The 15,450-nt window shown below is 40.6% G+C and overlaps 1 protein-coding gene across 4 annotated transcripts in view; it reads left to right on the forward strand.

Moving 5' to 3' along the window:
• The window catches only part of mgat4c (mgat4 family member C), a 127,744-nt gene extending 112,594 nt beyond the window's left edge, over window positions 1-15,150 (forward strand). For 3 of the 4 annotated variants that reach the window (XM_074633702.1, XM_074633706.1, XM_074633705.1), the window contains 3 exons: window positions 7,824-7,975; window positions 8,615-8,762; window positions 9,849-12,110. In XM_074633702.1, coding sequence (XP_074489803.1) covers window positions 7,847-7,975; window positions 8,615-8,762; window positions 9,849-11,005 — 1,434 coding nt within the window. In that variant the 5' untranslated portion in view covers window positions 7,824-7,846 and the 3' untranslated portion in view covers window positions 11,006-12,110. Of the gene's footprint in view, window positions 1-7,823; window positions 7,976-8,614; window positions 8,763-9,848 lie in introns of all 4 variants that reach the window. The other variant, XM_074633704.1, reaches the window with a different exon arrangement.
• Window positions 15,151-15,450: the final 300 nt, after the last annotated feature.

Raw genomic sequence — 15,450 nt, forward strand, 5'->3', positions numbered from 1 at the left:
CGGTGACAGGCCCAGCACAGGGAGCCGAAAGGGGAGGGTGGTGTTACTGCTGCTGCTGCTGTCGCGGCGTGGTACATCTGTTTGGGTCCTTGGTGAGACCGTCTGGCCTCCGAAGTTTGATGCAGCCGGGAGCTGTAAAGCACACCAGGTCTGGGACCACTTTATGATCAGAAAAAGCACTTGACAGCTTACAGACACAAAAGCAAAAAGCAAAATAAGAGATAACATGATGAGATGACAGGTCATCCACCTCAAACATGATTGACTGTTGTGACACACAAGGGTTACAGGAATTACATGGTGGATCTCCCAGTAACACAGATTTCCGGGTTTAATTTACCACACAGTGCGTTGATAACACCCTCTCTGACAATTCCCCATTGCTTCCCGATAATTAAGATCATTTCCGTGTTTCTATAAGGGGCGTGGATGTCTGACAAGGGTCGCCATGTCTTTGTAGATGACAGATTCCTTTGTGTGGCACGCTGTAAGAATGTAGTAATTGGTAAACTGTTTGACCAATTTGAATTATTAACAAAACAGCCATTTCATAATAAAGGGATTTATTATTCCGCCCTGCGCCACAATTTTGTTATCAACAAAAGCCTTTGTTACTCTCGGCTTTTTATCGAGAAAGAAAATCCATTGAAAGTGGCTAAAGGCCTGACACAAAGCAACTGCTGAATCCCCGCAAATCTGCAGGCTTAATTGATTATTTGTGCAGAGCTGTATATCTGCAAGGTGCAGGATACCGAGGGGAAATAATGTAAAACAGATAACAAGATGAAATGAGAGAGAATTGCTTTCTGCTACCCATTTTATTAATCTTTTCCCCTTTTCTTATTCACAATGAGTTTCCCGTCTAGGTTTTCCCATTACAGAGACGCAGCTTCACATTTTAAAAGCGGCGTGGCCTAAATCGAAAGTTGAGAGTTGATTCAAGCAGGCAAGAAAAGTGTTTGTTAAGAGGTTATTTTGATTTCTGAATAACACATGGAGGGACTCTATGTTGTGTGTACCTGAGACTCCCAGAGGAAAGCATTTCATTTCAAATCTTATCTTCATTATTCTGCTTTTCTCAGTTCCCCGCCGCCATTCAAAGGAATGAATTCATTATGCTGATACTGTACACAACAAATTTTTTTTTTTTTAAAAAGCAATCTATTCAGATTTCTTCAGATTCAGGTTTTGCAGGTGTTACTCCTCAACCAAGCCACTTGTTCTCCGAGGCATCCTGACATTGTGGTTTCACTTTTGTTGAAATAACTTTAAAAAGGAACAACCTTGGGAAGATGGGATGTGAAATTACTGTGGAGCTCGACTCATGTTTGTGGCATGTTAGTGCCGCTCTGCTCAGTTCTTACCTTTTTTTTTCCATTTACTCTGCTCTACGCTTCGCCTTTCACAGCACTCGAAAACAAATAGTGGTATCGTTGGCATGCAGGAGGATTGCTTCCACTCGGCAGCAATCAAGCCATTACGAATGGAGAGGGAATGGAAGGCCTTTTGTTTTGCTTTTGTTTTTTTGGTGTGATATAGAATTCTTGGCATTAGGTTGCACATCAGGCCAGACCATAATTGCCTTCTCCTCACTGGGGAGCTCCTTGTTTTCCATTTGAAGTCTGCCTCTGTCAGATTTCACCATTAGAGGGAGGGGGTGTAGCAGGGGAAAGGAAGACAATTCCTGGATCAGTCATCTCATACGGGCTGCCAAAGAAGCATGGAGGACACTGAGGATGAATCCAGAGATAGCTTGCCAAGGTACTTTTTGCCTGGAACACAGAAAAATAATGGAATATATATATATATATATATATATATATATATATATATATATAAACTAGGTCCTACTTTATCAGACATACATACTATCAAATGTGGGATTTTCTTATCAGCCGATTGAATGGGCTTTATCAGCCTCATAGATATGGGTTAGAAGGGGTCTGCTACACCTACTAGAAGGTTCAGAAGGCCGTTATCATCTATTCCAGGGTGTTTCACCATTCGTAGATACCTACGAAAAGCAAATGCACTGTAATTTGTAATCAATTTGTACGTAATCCAAGTAATTGCGAACGAGGAAGTATAAAGAGCGGCGAACGCTGCATAGGGAGGAGGTCGGGGTGGACGGGTGGGTCAAAAAACACCAGACTTTCGCCCAGGAGGCAGCTGTTTGTGTCCTGCATGAAACAAGAAGTCAGTGTTGATTTATATGTCATGTTACTTCCATACTTAAGTTACATCACTTCCCGTGTTGTTTTAACACAAACAACGTTCTTATGCCACTTCTGTTGTTGCGTAACTTAAATACGATTTTTCCTTAACCTAACTGGGTGGTTTTCTTGCCTTAATGTATCGACGTGGTTTCTTGTGAAGACGGAAGTTTATTTTGTAAAGACTGGAGCAGAAATTGATTGGACATTTGTAGGAAAAGCAATTTTCGTAAGATTTATAACAAGTTATAGTTACTTTACGTAACAAACATACTTATTTTTAACCAATACCACAATCTTTTCCTAAACCTAACCAAGTAGTTTTGTTGCCCAAACCTAAAGTTATTTTGTTTTAATTCGTTTAAGTTTCACTTAACGATAACGCCCATTCAATCAGCTGATAACATTTGAAATGGGTGCATTTTGCTGATTTTTCATAATGATAAATTAAATATATATTTTTTATATATATTTTTTTTTTCCGGACTGTTGGTCGGCAAAACAAGCATTTTGAAGCTACGCTTGGGGCTCTGGGATCTTGTGATGAACATTTTTCGCTATTTTCTGACATTTAAGACTAAATTATTATACAAAAAATATATAATTTATAGATTGATATTGAAAATAATCAGTAGTTGCAGTCCTAAAAGTATTACACTCTTTTAGCTGCAGGATCAGGGTGATGGTGTTACACGAGTTCTCCTAAAAAAACAGGATTTGCTCCTAATTGTACAAGGCACTTGTGGGAACGTTGGGAACATTAATTTTTCATCTTCATCATGATACTGGTCTACAAAGAGCTCTTCAAGTAATGTTCCAATTCCCTTGTTTCTCGTTTTCACTCCCTCGTGTAATTATTTTTCTGCACAGCAACACTCAGCTTGCTGTGACGTCAAGGATTGATGGGCAGAAGATTTCCAGCTGAGAGCCATTTCCAAACCCCAAGGCAGTAGTCACGGTTCGATACAACCAGGTGATAGTTTCCTTAGAGGACATCTTATCTCTTCCAGGAGCTAACAATCAGAAGGAATCCAAAAAAGTCAAAATAAATGACAACAAATGGCTGAGTATATTGAATTGAAAAATGCAAGGTTTGAGAAATCTTGATTCAAATTGAACATTTTAGCCACAAGAATGAAAATCTAATTGAATTTGTGAGATCCTTTGGGCTAGCGCACTCTGCTTTTGTCACAGTGTTGTCGCCACCGAGCTCCCTTTGTGTCAATCTAACTGGATTTAACCTCTTACTGAGAGCACGGTTTTCAAAAGGAGGTCGGGACAGACAGCTGATACGAGTTAAGTGCACAGCGTGTTGCTGGGTATAACCGAGCAGAGAGGCAGTGTTGTGGTTTATTTGGTCCAGTTCACACACACAGTGCATAATGGATATTTAACAGCCCCAGCCCGCTGGAAGTGTGCCGTGTCCTGAAATGGTGCTGGGGACATCTGAGGGAGTGTGTGACTGCCAGGATGACACACCCATTAAAACACACTTAGTCCATTTCACTGCTGCAGTTCCACTCTGGATTCATGCCACAAGAATGAACACAACAACACATGCATGCCTCCCTCTTGTAAATGGATGCTCGCAGTGAATCCATGCCGTCATCCATATATCCATATATATACCTATTCCATGTTCCAAAAAAGGAAATAGGGATGATGATGTTATAGGTGTTCTGCCGTGCATCTCAGTCACAGTTAAATCTAGGGTAGGAGAAGCGAGCATGTTTCCCAGCTGCGCCTTTGGCAGGATGAGCATCTCATCCTCTTCCTGCTCTGAGCCCACACTGAATTATTGAATCAAGAGAGGCGCCTCGCTTTGTCTTGTATCATCAGGATAGACGCCCAAAACCCCAATCTGAGAGATCAACTCCCCTCAAACACGAAGCAGAAAAGTAGTTTAATTGTAGCTCTCCCCACTGGATCACGCATTTAGTTTTATTGTAGGTCAGGGCGTCTCAACACAGCTTATGTTTGTGCAAAAGGAAAGAGCTGCTGCTGAGTTCTCACCGAAGAAGACGAGGCAGGCGCTGAGAAGCAAAGAGTTACCTGAGCCGCGGTGTAAGGAGGACTCTCGTACTTGTAGCCATCAGCTGAGATTCCTCCAAAGTGGCTCTAATGATTTCTTCTCATCATCATGCTGCACTCAGCTTTCTCCGGCAGAACTCTGCAATTTACTGGAAACACGCCACACATAAAATGGAGACAAGGCATCTGCTTTAGCTTGTATTCAGGGCATTCTGTCTGTACGGACACATTGTTGGTAACACAATAGCTCACAAAGATAGATTATTCTTACAAATATGATAACATATTGTGGGTGAAACACTTGCCTAGGCAAATGTTTACTCTAGCTGGTAGAACTGCATCAGATTCTCATGTTTTATTTGGAGAAGATCAGCTTTTGCCATCTAAGATGTAGAGCCCCACAGGTTAGACTCAGCAGGTTCATTCCTCGATCTGTCCAACTGTTAAATCAGAAGATGAGTTCTTGTTAGGCTGAGGGTAACGTGAAGTCAGCCAATAAGAGATAAGAGTTAAACTGTTCCAAGACTGGCAGTATGTGCTTGTGTAGGTCCAACACTGAATGCCAGCCAATGTTTGCAATATTGTGCTCCGTAGGGCTGGGCTATTAATCAGATTTTATTTTCAATAGTTATACACACATTTTCAGAGAGTCTGTTGAAAATGGGGAAGTCTAATCAGACCACTTCAAACTGACTACTCTTGATTAAATTGGATTGTGGAATTGAAAACATTTAAACATGTTAAACATTTGCACTCTATAGCATCTTTATTTCACAACAGATATGTGCCTTGAATACCATTTTTATATAAAATTGCAGCCATTAACTAGTTCACAACTGAAGCAGATTCTTACATATACTGTAGATACTGTCATACTGTGTGAGCAGAAAGCAAAACAACTGCTAAATATTGTAATTACTGATAATTGCGGGCCATTTTAAATCACAACGGGTAGAAAATAGCACATAACAGGCTGCAGTGGATGGATATGTTAAATTCAGTTTTCAAGTGCGCACAAAGAGGTATTGACTAGCCGAATCCCAGGTGAGGCTGACTCCCGGTGCAAGTGATCGATGTGTGTGTGGTCATTGAATGGAGCTTAGAGGTAGTTTGTATTCTATTAGGCATCTCTGGGGTTTTGCAGCAGTGGAACAAAAGCGCATGCTGATGCCTAATTGCTGGCAAAGAAAAGAGCAAACGCCATTGTTACATCTGTAGGCTGTTACTACTGCTGCTGCTGCTGCTGCTGCTGTTTCTCCCTCAGTCAGTCGCAGTTGTGCAGTTGTCATGCGGAGTTGCCAATCCTGTTGTGGCTGAGCCTGATGCATATATCTGTTCTGGCTGAAAGCTGTATATGTTATAGCTTTCATTGATGCTCATAAGCCTCCTGATGTATGTACGTTTAGCTGTCAACATCGGATAGCCTGTGATTTCTTTGTTTTATCTGTCTAAGGGCCAGGAGAACACTCCACAGATCATTTATTAACAAGTTAGGAGTATAAATCAATTTACTATGAAACTATATGAGTTTCTGTGTTTAGCTTCTGACAAGGTTGTAACATTTAGCTATGATTGTATCCCCCCCATATACATCCCCCCCCCACCATATCAGCATAAGTCTGACTCTCAAGAATTGAATATCATAAGCTTCTCGAAGGTAATAATACTTATAGAGGTTGCAGTAGATTGCATTAGATTGTACCGGCGTCCATCCTTCAACTCCCCACTCACAACCACCTCCTGTTCTCCTTTTATTTATAGTAACTTTTAATTGATCAGGGCATTGAATAGTTGTTTACAAGAAAGCTCCAACAAAATCTCTTGTGAGATCTAGTCCGGCCCTTCATGTCCACCATCTCCCTATCCTTCATAATGCTAAAAGAAAAGTGTTCTTGTACTGTACGTATTGTTGTTGTTTTTATCAAATATAATCACAGCTTTAAAAGGACCTTGAACTGGCTTTTGATCAAAAGGGATGGAGAAACTGAATCAGTCCTTTATGAAGCAAAAATGCCAAAAAGGGTTCCAGCTTCTCAAATGAGAGCCTTTGTTGTTGCTTTTTTGCTATATCAATGTAAATTGAATAATTTGGGTTTTGGAATAAAAATGTTGGCATTGTACGTTTTCGCAAACCACGGATAAGTTTAATCTCAACGTTTTTGAACCAAAAATACGTTTCACATCAACATTTCTACATACGTGTATATGAACGTTATAGTGTTTTAACTGCTCGTGGCGCTTTTGGTATTTCAAAACTGCATTCTCAGTTACGTTTAGGTTTAGGCAACAAAACGTCTTGGTTAGGTTTAGTAAAGGATCAAGTTTTGGGTTAAATTGAGTACGTTTCTTTTGGTTTCACACAGGACATAAACACCAGTGTCCTGGGTGAAAGTGCCATGTTTAACCCGTCCTCTTCCTCCCTAGTTGGACTTACGCAGCAACCTGGGCTCACAGCAAGGCGTATAAATAGCACAACATTACACGGACATTACGCATGTCATGAAAATGCATTTTCTTTTTAATTCCCGCGTCATTTGTATGCCACTTTTCGTGTGTCACTCGTACCCCACGCAAACACCCGCAGTTATGTTTAGGCAACAAAACCACTTAGTTAGGTTAAGGAAAAATGTCATGGTTGGGCTTAAAGTAAGTACGTAAACTAAGTTAAATACGTACGGAAACAACGTAACACAACTACGGAAAAAACGTGACAAACGTCCTTAACGTAACTTACAAAGCAAAACACTGGTCTCGAACACCGGTCTCCTGGTTAAAAGTCTGGGGTTTGCTGGCTGCATTTTTCTCTATTTTGTTTTTTATCTTATAAATAAATGATTGATTGATTGATAAATCAAATTGTAATTAGTATAAATTAATAGATTAATGAGAGTAATCATCCATTTTACACTTTTGTCTCTTTTTATTTTCATCTTTTGCCTTTTATCTCTTTCTTCTATGGACCACAAATCTGAAATAAGGTGAACTGAACTGAAAATTGAATTGGCTTTTCCCGTGAGTGACGGTGGCCCGTAACAGAAAAAGTCACATTTCCACAACAAAGAGGAGTAAGCTAGCTGATAAGAGCAGACAGAAGCATCTCTTTTTTGACCACCGCAGCATAAGAATGTATTGAAATGCTGGCCGTCGACCCTTCATCAACAGCTACAAACACCAGTAGAGTTGGGAACAAACGCAGCTACCAAGTGGCGTATAATTCCATTGTTATTAGTGAAGAAACATTTGATTTGCATCAGTAATCCATTGTTTGGCATGTCAATATCCTTTATGTCCTGCTGTGCCTTTAGTTATTCCCTCAAGTGATTTGCCAATCAGAGAATTTGGTCCATGAATAAAAAAACACACCACTCGACGTCAACACACCTCATTAGACGTCTGTTGAAGGATAATTGTGATGCTAGTGGAAGATGAACACGTCTTACATGGCCGTATGGTGCGAAAATTAATTCCCCCCACAATCTGTTGATGCTTGACAAAAAGGCGAATTATTGGCATGCGGCGTCTGACGACATTCAGAGCACGCCGGTCTAACGTGTCCTTTCTTGTGTTCTCCTCATGCAGATCCCAGTGAGAGCCAGTACAGCATGAGGCTGGTGTGGAAATCCCTGGACAAGATGAGGTGTCTGAGGAAACGCTCCACTATCCCCTTCCTCGGCTTCCTCATCACCTTCCTCCTCTTCCTCAACCTCTACATCGAAGATGGCTACGTGCTGGTTAGTAGATTTTTTTTGTTTTGAGCATTTCCCAAATTACAATTTCAGATGAAACACTCACTTAGTATGTGTATTCCATCAACAACAAATTTGACCAAAATATGCTTTTGAAACCAAATGTGTTCTTGTTCTCCACCCATGTTGTCCCTTTTATAATTGCTTGTTTTAAAGGAAACATGTTTAAATTTTCATAACGTGGACCCAAGTTGAAATCATCATTTATTTCTTATTCATGATGCCATCAAAACTTGGTGATCACAGTACATTATCTGTGTTTGTTATTTAAATTATTAAGCGGTAGTTTGCATTTCCAGCTCTCTGGTGCTCCTCTCAAGTCCATTTGCTTGGCTATGCAAACTGCCTGAAGGGGTTTTAAGGCTCCTTTTGTCTTCAAACGTTAAGGGTTAGCTCCGCCACGTCAAAACACATATTGTCAAGTTTGAATAGGATGTTAGAGACAAATTTAAAAAGGTAAAAAGTCTTCCCCCTCATTTGAATTATTCACTGTAGAAATTGGAATTTTTCGAGATGACTTCCCAGTCCCTTTTTCTGCAGTAGTTCTTACAGCTTGTACATGTTCTTTTTTTCTCTTCTGTTCGTAATGCAAAGTAATGTTGTGTTTTTCATGTTGTGTTCCAGGAAGGAGATAAAAGGCAGCTCAGGGAATCATCAGTACACCCTTCGAGCTCAGAGCGATACGTTCACACCTTCAGAGACCTGAGTAATTTCTCTGGAACCATTAATGTCACGTATCGTTATCTCGCTGGAACCCCGCTGAACCGCAAGAGTAAGTTTAGTGTTTGTTTGAAGAGAAATTTACATCGACTGTTTTTCATGAGCTTGGGGGAGTTGCAGTAAGTCATACGGCTGCGGTGAAAACGAGCTGAGAATAAGAACTAAAACTTAAAAATCTGTGACGTGGGGATTCAAAGCACAGCGATAAAACGCAACTGCTCCACTGAGACTTTTTTTTACCTCAAAATTAAACACTACGCACTCCTCCACTCCAGTACACCATGATTTAGTCACCAAATGTGACGTTTTAACTACAACAAGCACAAAGCTCTAATTTGAAGTCTGAGCCACAACATGTTGACTGTAAAAAACTGTAATACATTTGTCATCATGAATATTCCTGATTGAAAAATGTATTAACAATATAATGCTAGCTTTCTCTGGAGATTTCAACTGCATCTCACAGTCTCCATTAGTGGGTGGGCTTGATAACAGTTGATAATATGTGATTATATATGTGGGGAAGATCAGCTGATGAAGACTGTGAGATGTAGTTGAAAGCCCTGGAAAAAAGTGAGTGAGTGGACCTTGCTTAAATTACAGCTACAATTTATTTTCTGGGGAGCAGTCTTGAGTTTGAAATTATTCAACTTCTCTAACGAGTCATTTTATGTCTATGCTCAACCACGTCTCCGACAAAATTATGACATCATACAACTAAACTGCATTCTCAATTTCATTTCGAGGGAAACATATTTTCCCCCCGATTACGGTAGCAGTTTTTAACATGATATTAACGATGTAAATTCAAACAAAACAAAACGGCAACAAAACTACTTGGTTAGGTTTAGTTAAAACATCATTGGTTGGCTTAAAATAAGTATGTTTGTTGAAGAATGCTACAGATGTAAATTAAAATAAGTCAACGTTAACTGATGACAGACTACATGGCGTACACATGACACGTCAAAAGGCGTTGTGATTGCACGCGAAAAGACTTCCAATTTACCGTGTCATTTGTTCATTCTATGAGACATCAGTTTTAGGAGACCAGGCTGCTATACAATATATTTAAAATTGGTCATTTGAAAGCATTTCTGTTGACATTAGGATAATATGAAATGCTTTTTTTCCACAGAGTATCTCACCATTGGGTTGTCATCAGTCAAAAGAAAAAGAGGAAACTACCTTCTGGAGACGATCAAATCCATCTTTGATCAGTCCAGTTACGAGGAACTCAAAGAGATCGTGGTCGTGGTCCACCTGGCAGACTTTGACCTGGTCTGGTGTGAGAACCTGGTGCAGGAAATCACCAGGAAGTTCGCCCACCACATCATAGCGGGACGCCTCCTGGTGATCCAGGCCCCAGAGGAGTACTACCCGTCTCTGGACGGCTTGAAAAGGAACTACAACGACCCGGAGGACCGGGTCCGTTTCCGCTCCAAGCAGAACGTGGACTACGCTTTCCTCCTCAACTTCTGCACGAACCTCTCTCACTTCTACATGATGCTAGAGGACGACGTGCGCTGCTCCAGGAACTTCCTGACGGCGCTGAAGAAGGTGATCACCTCCAGAGAGGGTTCCTACTGGGTGATGCTGGAGTTCTCCAAGCTGGGCTACATCGGCAAGCTGTACCACTCCAGAGACCTGCCGCGTCTGGCTCATTTCCTCCTCATGTTCTACCAGGAAATGCCCTGCGACTGGCTCCTCATCCACTTCAGGGGTCTGCTGGCCCAGAAGGACGTGATCCGCTTCAAGCCCTCGCTGTTCCAGCACATGGGCTACTACTCCTCTTACAAAGGAGCCGAGAACAAGCTGAAGGACGATGACTTCGAGGAAGACTCCATCGACATTCCCGACAACCCTCCCTCCAGCCTTTACACAAACATCAACGTCTTTGAAAACTATGACGCCACCAAGGCGTACAGCACTGTTGATGAGTATTTCTGGGGGAAGCCTCCTTCCACGGGAGACTTCTTTGTCATAGTCTTTAATAAATCCACCAAAATTAGTAAAATTAAGATCGCTACTGGTTCTGACGACCGCCAGAATGACATTCTTCACCACGGAGCTCTGGAGGTGGGAGAGAAACTAGTTGGGACTAAAAAAGGGAAACAATGCTCCTCTTATATCACGTTAGGGGAGTTTAAAAACGGCAACATTGAGGTTCAAGACGTAGACCACAAAATTGCCTTTGACATTGAGTGTGTTCGCATCGTGGTGACGGCCAGTCAGAAAGAATGGCTCATTATTAGAAGTATAAGTTTATGGACTACACAACCCCCCAACCAATAAGGACTACACTCAAAGACTCTTAGTATGTCATAGAGGCAAAGGTTTTTATTATTATTATTAATATTATTATTTACTAATGTATGTATTTCCAGGTTTATTTATTCATTTTGTATGTATTTATTGATACTCATTTTGATTGCCAAATCAATCTATAGTTTTTTATACCTGCAAGTTGTAACCTTAGTGGAGCATCTTCCCAGTCATTCTTAAGGACTGTTCAGCTGACCTCAGAGTATTCATGAACGTATGCTTTCTTAAATGTTCCATAAACCTTTATTTATTTCACATATTGAAAGCTGTCCTTAATGTAGGGCTGGGCGATAATTCAGTGTTGTGTTTTATCAACTTTGAGAGGTATTATATGTTATTGTTTTACAACATTTTTCTGTACAAATCCTATGAAAAGACCAAAACCAACAATGGATTAAACCCACTAACTTTTCAAACTTTTAAAATTAGTGAGCCATTGCGTTTCATTGGGTGACATGTTCACACTTCATCACAATAACCTTGGGCACTGTATTTTGAGTCAATCCTTCATACACCATCCTGCTGGTGTAAATACTCACTAGAGCACCAAATGTGTATTAATCTACAGCTGAAAATAGCTTTTAAAGATTAAGGTTTTCAGTAGGAATGAATGGGCTTTGGGTTGAGATCCACAAACAGAGAAAGGAAGTCTGGAACTAGAGATGGACTAACATATTTTTGTTTTTTGGCTTTTCATGGGATTTGTTGACAATAATGACAATAGGCTATAAAACCACATCAGCTTTATACTTTTATGGTTCCAAGCAAAATGTAACTGAAGTTAAGAAGGTTGTGTTTTACGCATTTAAAGAGTTTTGTCAGGTGTAAGTCGGCAGGAAAAGATGTTGGCATTGTACGTTTCTGCAAATATGGATGTTTTTGCATTCAGTCAGAGCAAGTGCGGGGTAAAATAACGAGTATAACAAGAAAGAAAGTCCACTGAGGTTTGGTGGTAGGTGTGGTGGATGGGTCAAACAAACTATCCGACTTTCACCCAGGAGGCCGCTAGTTTTGTTACGTAACTTACGTACTTAACTAACACCAATTACGTACCAAACCACAATCTTTTCCTAAACCTAACCAAAAGTAAACATTGACTTTACGCTTGTTACATATGGAAGTTCGCTAAAGGCAGTTGTTATTTATTTATGCTAGTTACGTTGTTAGGCTTGTTACATAACATTGTTATGCTTTTTACGTAACTTTACGTAAGGAAGTCCGCTAAGTTGTCGTCTACGTTGTTGTGGTTGTTACGTTAGTGTTATTATTTTAACATAACCAAGTAGTTTTGTTGCCTAAACCGAACCAATCATTTTGCAACGTTAACCATGTGTCATTGTGCGTTTCTGCAAGCGTGATACAAGGCTGATAACTTTTTTTGGTTTAAAAAAGTCCACATTCAACGTATCCTGTGATTTGCAGAAACGTATAATGCCTACATTTTATTCTGGCGACTGAGTTGATTTAACATAAATCTCATAATTTTAAATCATGATTGATCAGTATCAATATACAGTATCAATACCATGACATTAATTTCAACCATACTGCTACAGTACCTTGACAACACATTTGTAAGTCATTAGTGGATGATTCAACGAACCATTAATGAATGTTTTTGAAGGCTCTTCAGAAAGGTGCTTCAAGTGAGGAATGAAGATGAACCTCATAATACTGATTTCATACAGTTTTATTAATTTTATTACAGCTGAGCACTGTTGCTTTTCTCAATATTATGAGCCACTAATTATAAATGTGGGGAAAGTATGATTATTATGAAGTGTTACGAAATACTTTTCAGAAACAGGTTCTCCTTGAAAATACGGTCCAATTAAAACTATTGTGTCTTCAGCAGTTTTTCATGACTGATATTAAGCCTGCAGGTGTAGCCCTGGGATTTGTCTCTGAGAATGTCCCTTAATTATTTTCCTCCTTGAAAACCCCGACAGGAAAGTATCAGAGGTCATTGATGCCTTGAATATTCATCATGTCAAACCAAACTTTTTTTCAGTTTCAAATATTCTTTCCAGATTTAATCATCTTCCTCATTGTGTTAGAGGCGAGCGTGTGAGTGGGCTGAGCCCTTTTACTGGCGCTGTACAGTATGTTCCGTCAGCGCTGCTGACAGGAGAACAATGTTTGTTTTCACCCATCTTCTCCAAGAGCTGAGATTAGATTGCACAGTGAAGAATGGGCCAGGTCTGCTCTTAGGTCTCTTTTTTTTTTCCACCACAGCACAATTTTCCCCCAGTAAATTGGTCTGTGTTTGCCTCACTCTCTACACCAGCAAAACAACATCTCCCCTGAAGCTATAGGATCTCAATTCGCTCTTCCCCCCAATGTTGCGCTCTCACAGCTTCAATGTTTCTGCTCCTACATGGTTTGCCTCTCTGTGATCTTTGCTCTCGCTTCACGCTGCTGCTTTGGGGAAACTTGCTCGGCTTTTTCCTTTGAAGATCCTTTTCAAATTCCCCACCTTGCTTTATGTTGTTTAACAGCAAACATTTGCAAGAAATAACGCTGCACATGTTAACTGATCATCGCCGCTACGCTCAAAGCAATTCAGAGCCGTGCTTTGAAAACAACCTTCCATGTTCATGTAATTACAACCTGTCGGTGAGCAATGTTCAGTGACAGATTAGTTTCTACATTGAAATGGCGTCGGGAAATCACTCAACAATGCAATAAAGAGGTAAATGTTTACATAACACTGACGTTCTTTAGGAACACAAGGTGGAAGCAGATCGTCATTAAGCATGCTGCGACTGCTTTGTAAAGCTTTGTTCCGCTGTAGCCACCTGTTCTCCCTCAAGGTCTTGTTCAGTGTCACAGATCGAGGCCTTTCGCAGATTGGCTTGTACCGCCACCCCGAAATCCTTCCTCAGCAAATCCCCCATGTGCCATCCGAAATGAAATTAGAATGCCCACCACCACCGCCACAATATAGCTTATTGTTTTCCCTCAGCATTTCCCTTGGAAAGTCGCTATTCATTTTGGTGAAAGATTCCGTGACCTGCATGGATCAGCTCCTTGGAGGGGATCTAGTTTGAATGGATGATGCTCGGAAACACAATCTACATTGTGCTGCGCGTCCATTCTTCACGACGCACACCATGGTGCCAATTCAGCCTCGTATTACCTGCTTATGAGCTATAAACACATGATGTCACTGCGGGGCAGTTAGCTGTTTTACAAGTGTAATGGATGGCTTCGATACGCCTCGTGCCCAAGTAGAGCAATCGTGTTGTGAGGCTGATATTTCCGGAGGAGAAATTGCTGTCTGATCTTTATTTGAAATAAGATGCCAGCCAAAACTAGCTGCACGCTGCAGATTTATGGACAGATTTACATCTTGGGGATAACAACAAAAGCTGCATAAATTCCTCAACTGGCTGTCAGCAAACTGCTGCGTGCAGCATTCTTTGCTATTGGCAGCATGTTTTGGAAACCACAATCCATCCTGGGGCCTTGAGCGAACAGTGTGCACAGGATCGGTTATACTGCTCATTTCACTTAATACTAAAGGATGTTCTCCCCTCTTGTTGAGTACTTACAGCTAATAAATGGACATCTTCCCTGTCCATTTGTCAAGAATTACATTCTAACTGCATCGGCAGATCTCTGTGAGAAAAAAAAGGGGCGGAGGTTTGTGAATCACTTGCAGGCAGGTAACTGTCTAAGTTTGTTTAAATATATTGGCTGTGAGGGTCCAAAGCTCCGAGCAAGTGACGAATGTGAATATGACGTGTGGAACCTGAGTTATTTGAAACGTGAGCTGTCTTCCAGTGGAGCATGTACAAAGTGCATGAACAAAATAATTTTTCAGTGGATAAAACAACTCCTTTTATACGCCAGGATCTATGAATTATTGTTCAGCTACTGCTAATGAAATTGTACCGGGTTTGTACGTAGAAGCCTACCGATACTACCTTACAACAGGTTGTGCTGTATATTGTTAAGTGGAGCGAGTGTGCTAAGATGTTGTTTCCTGTGTCTGTTTTACTTCCCATCGTTCTCTAAATGGTACTGTATTGTAAGATGACATATATTTTTTTACACGTATCATTTCAAATGTTGTATTGTATTGAAATTAGATTAAACGAATGGATGCTAAACTTGTGGTGCATTGACTGCTAAGACAGAGAGAGCAGTGTGCGAGAGAGCTATAGAGAGCACAGAATATTGAGTGTGTTGCGCCATGTCGGGGCTTGAATATTGGTTTGAATGCCTTGAGGAAAACAAAACACTATTTACATGACCCTGAATCAAAAATGTTGTCCCTCTGTCTTTGCCTGAACATGTTTTGTTTCACTATTGAAAATGTTTATGAATAAAAGTAGAAAACACTGAGTACATTTTAAATATAAAGGGGGAAAAAAAACATGACTGACATTTGCAGTTCCTTGAAACTCGCA

This window comes from Sebastes fasciatus, chromosome 4, assembly GCF_043250625.1.
Source record: "Sebastes fasciatus isolate fSebFas1 chromosome 4, fSebFas1.pri, whole genome shotgun sequence".
NCBI classification, from domain to species: Eukaryota; Metazoa; Chordata; class Actinopteri; order Perciformes; family Sebastidae; genus Sebastes; species Sebastes fasciatus.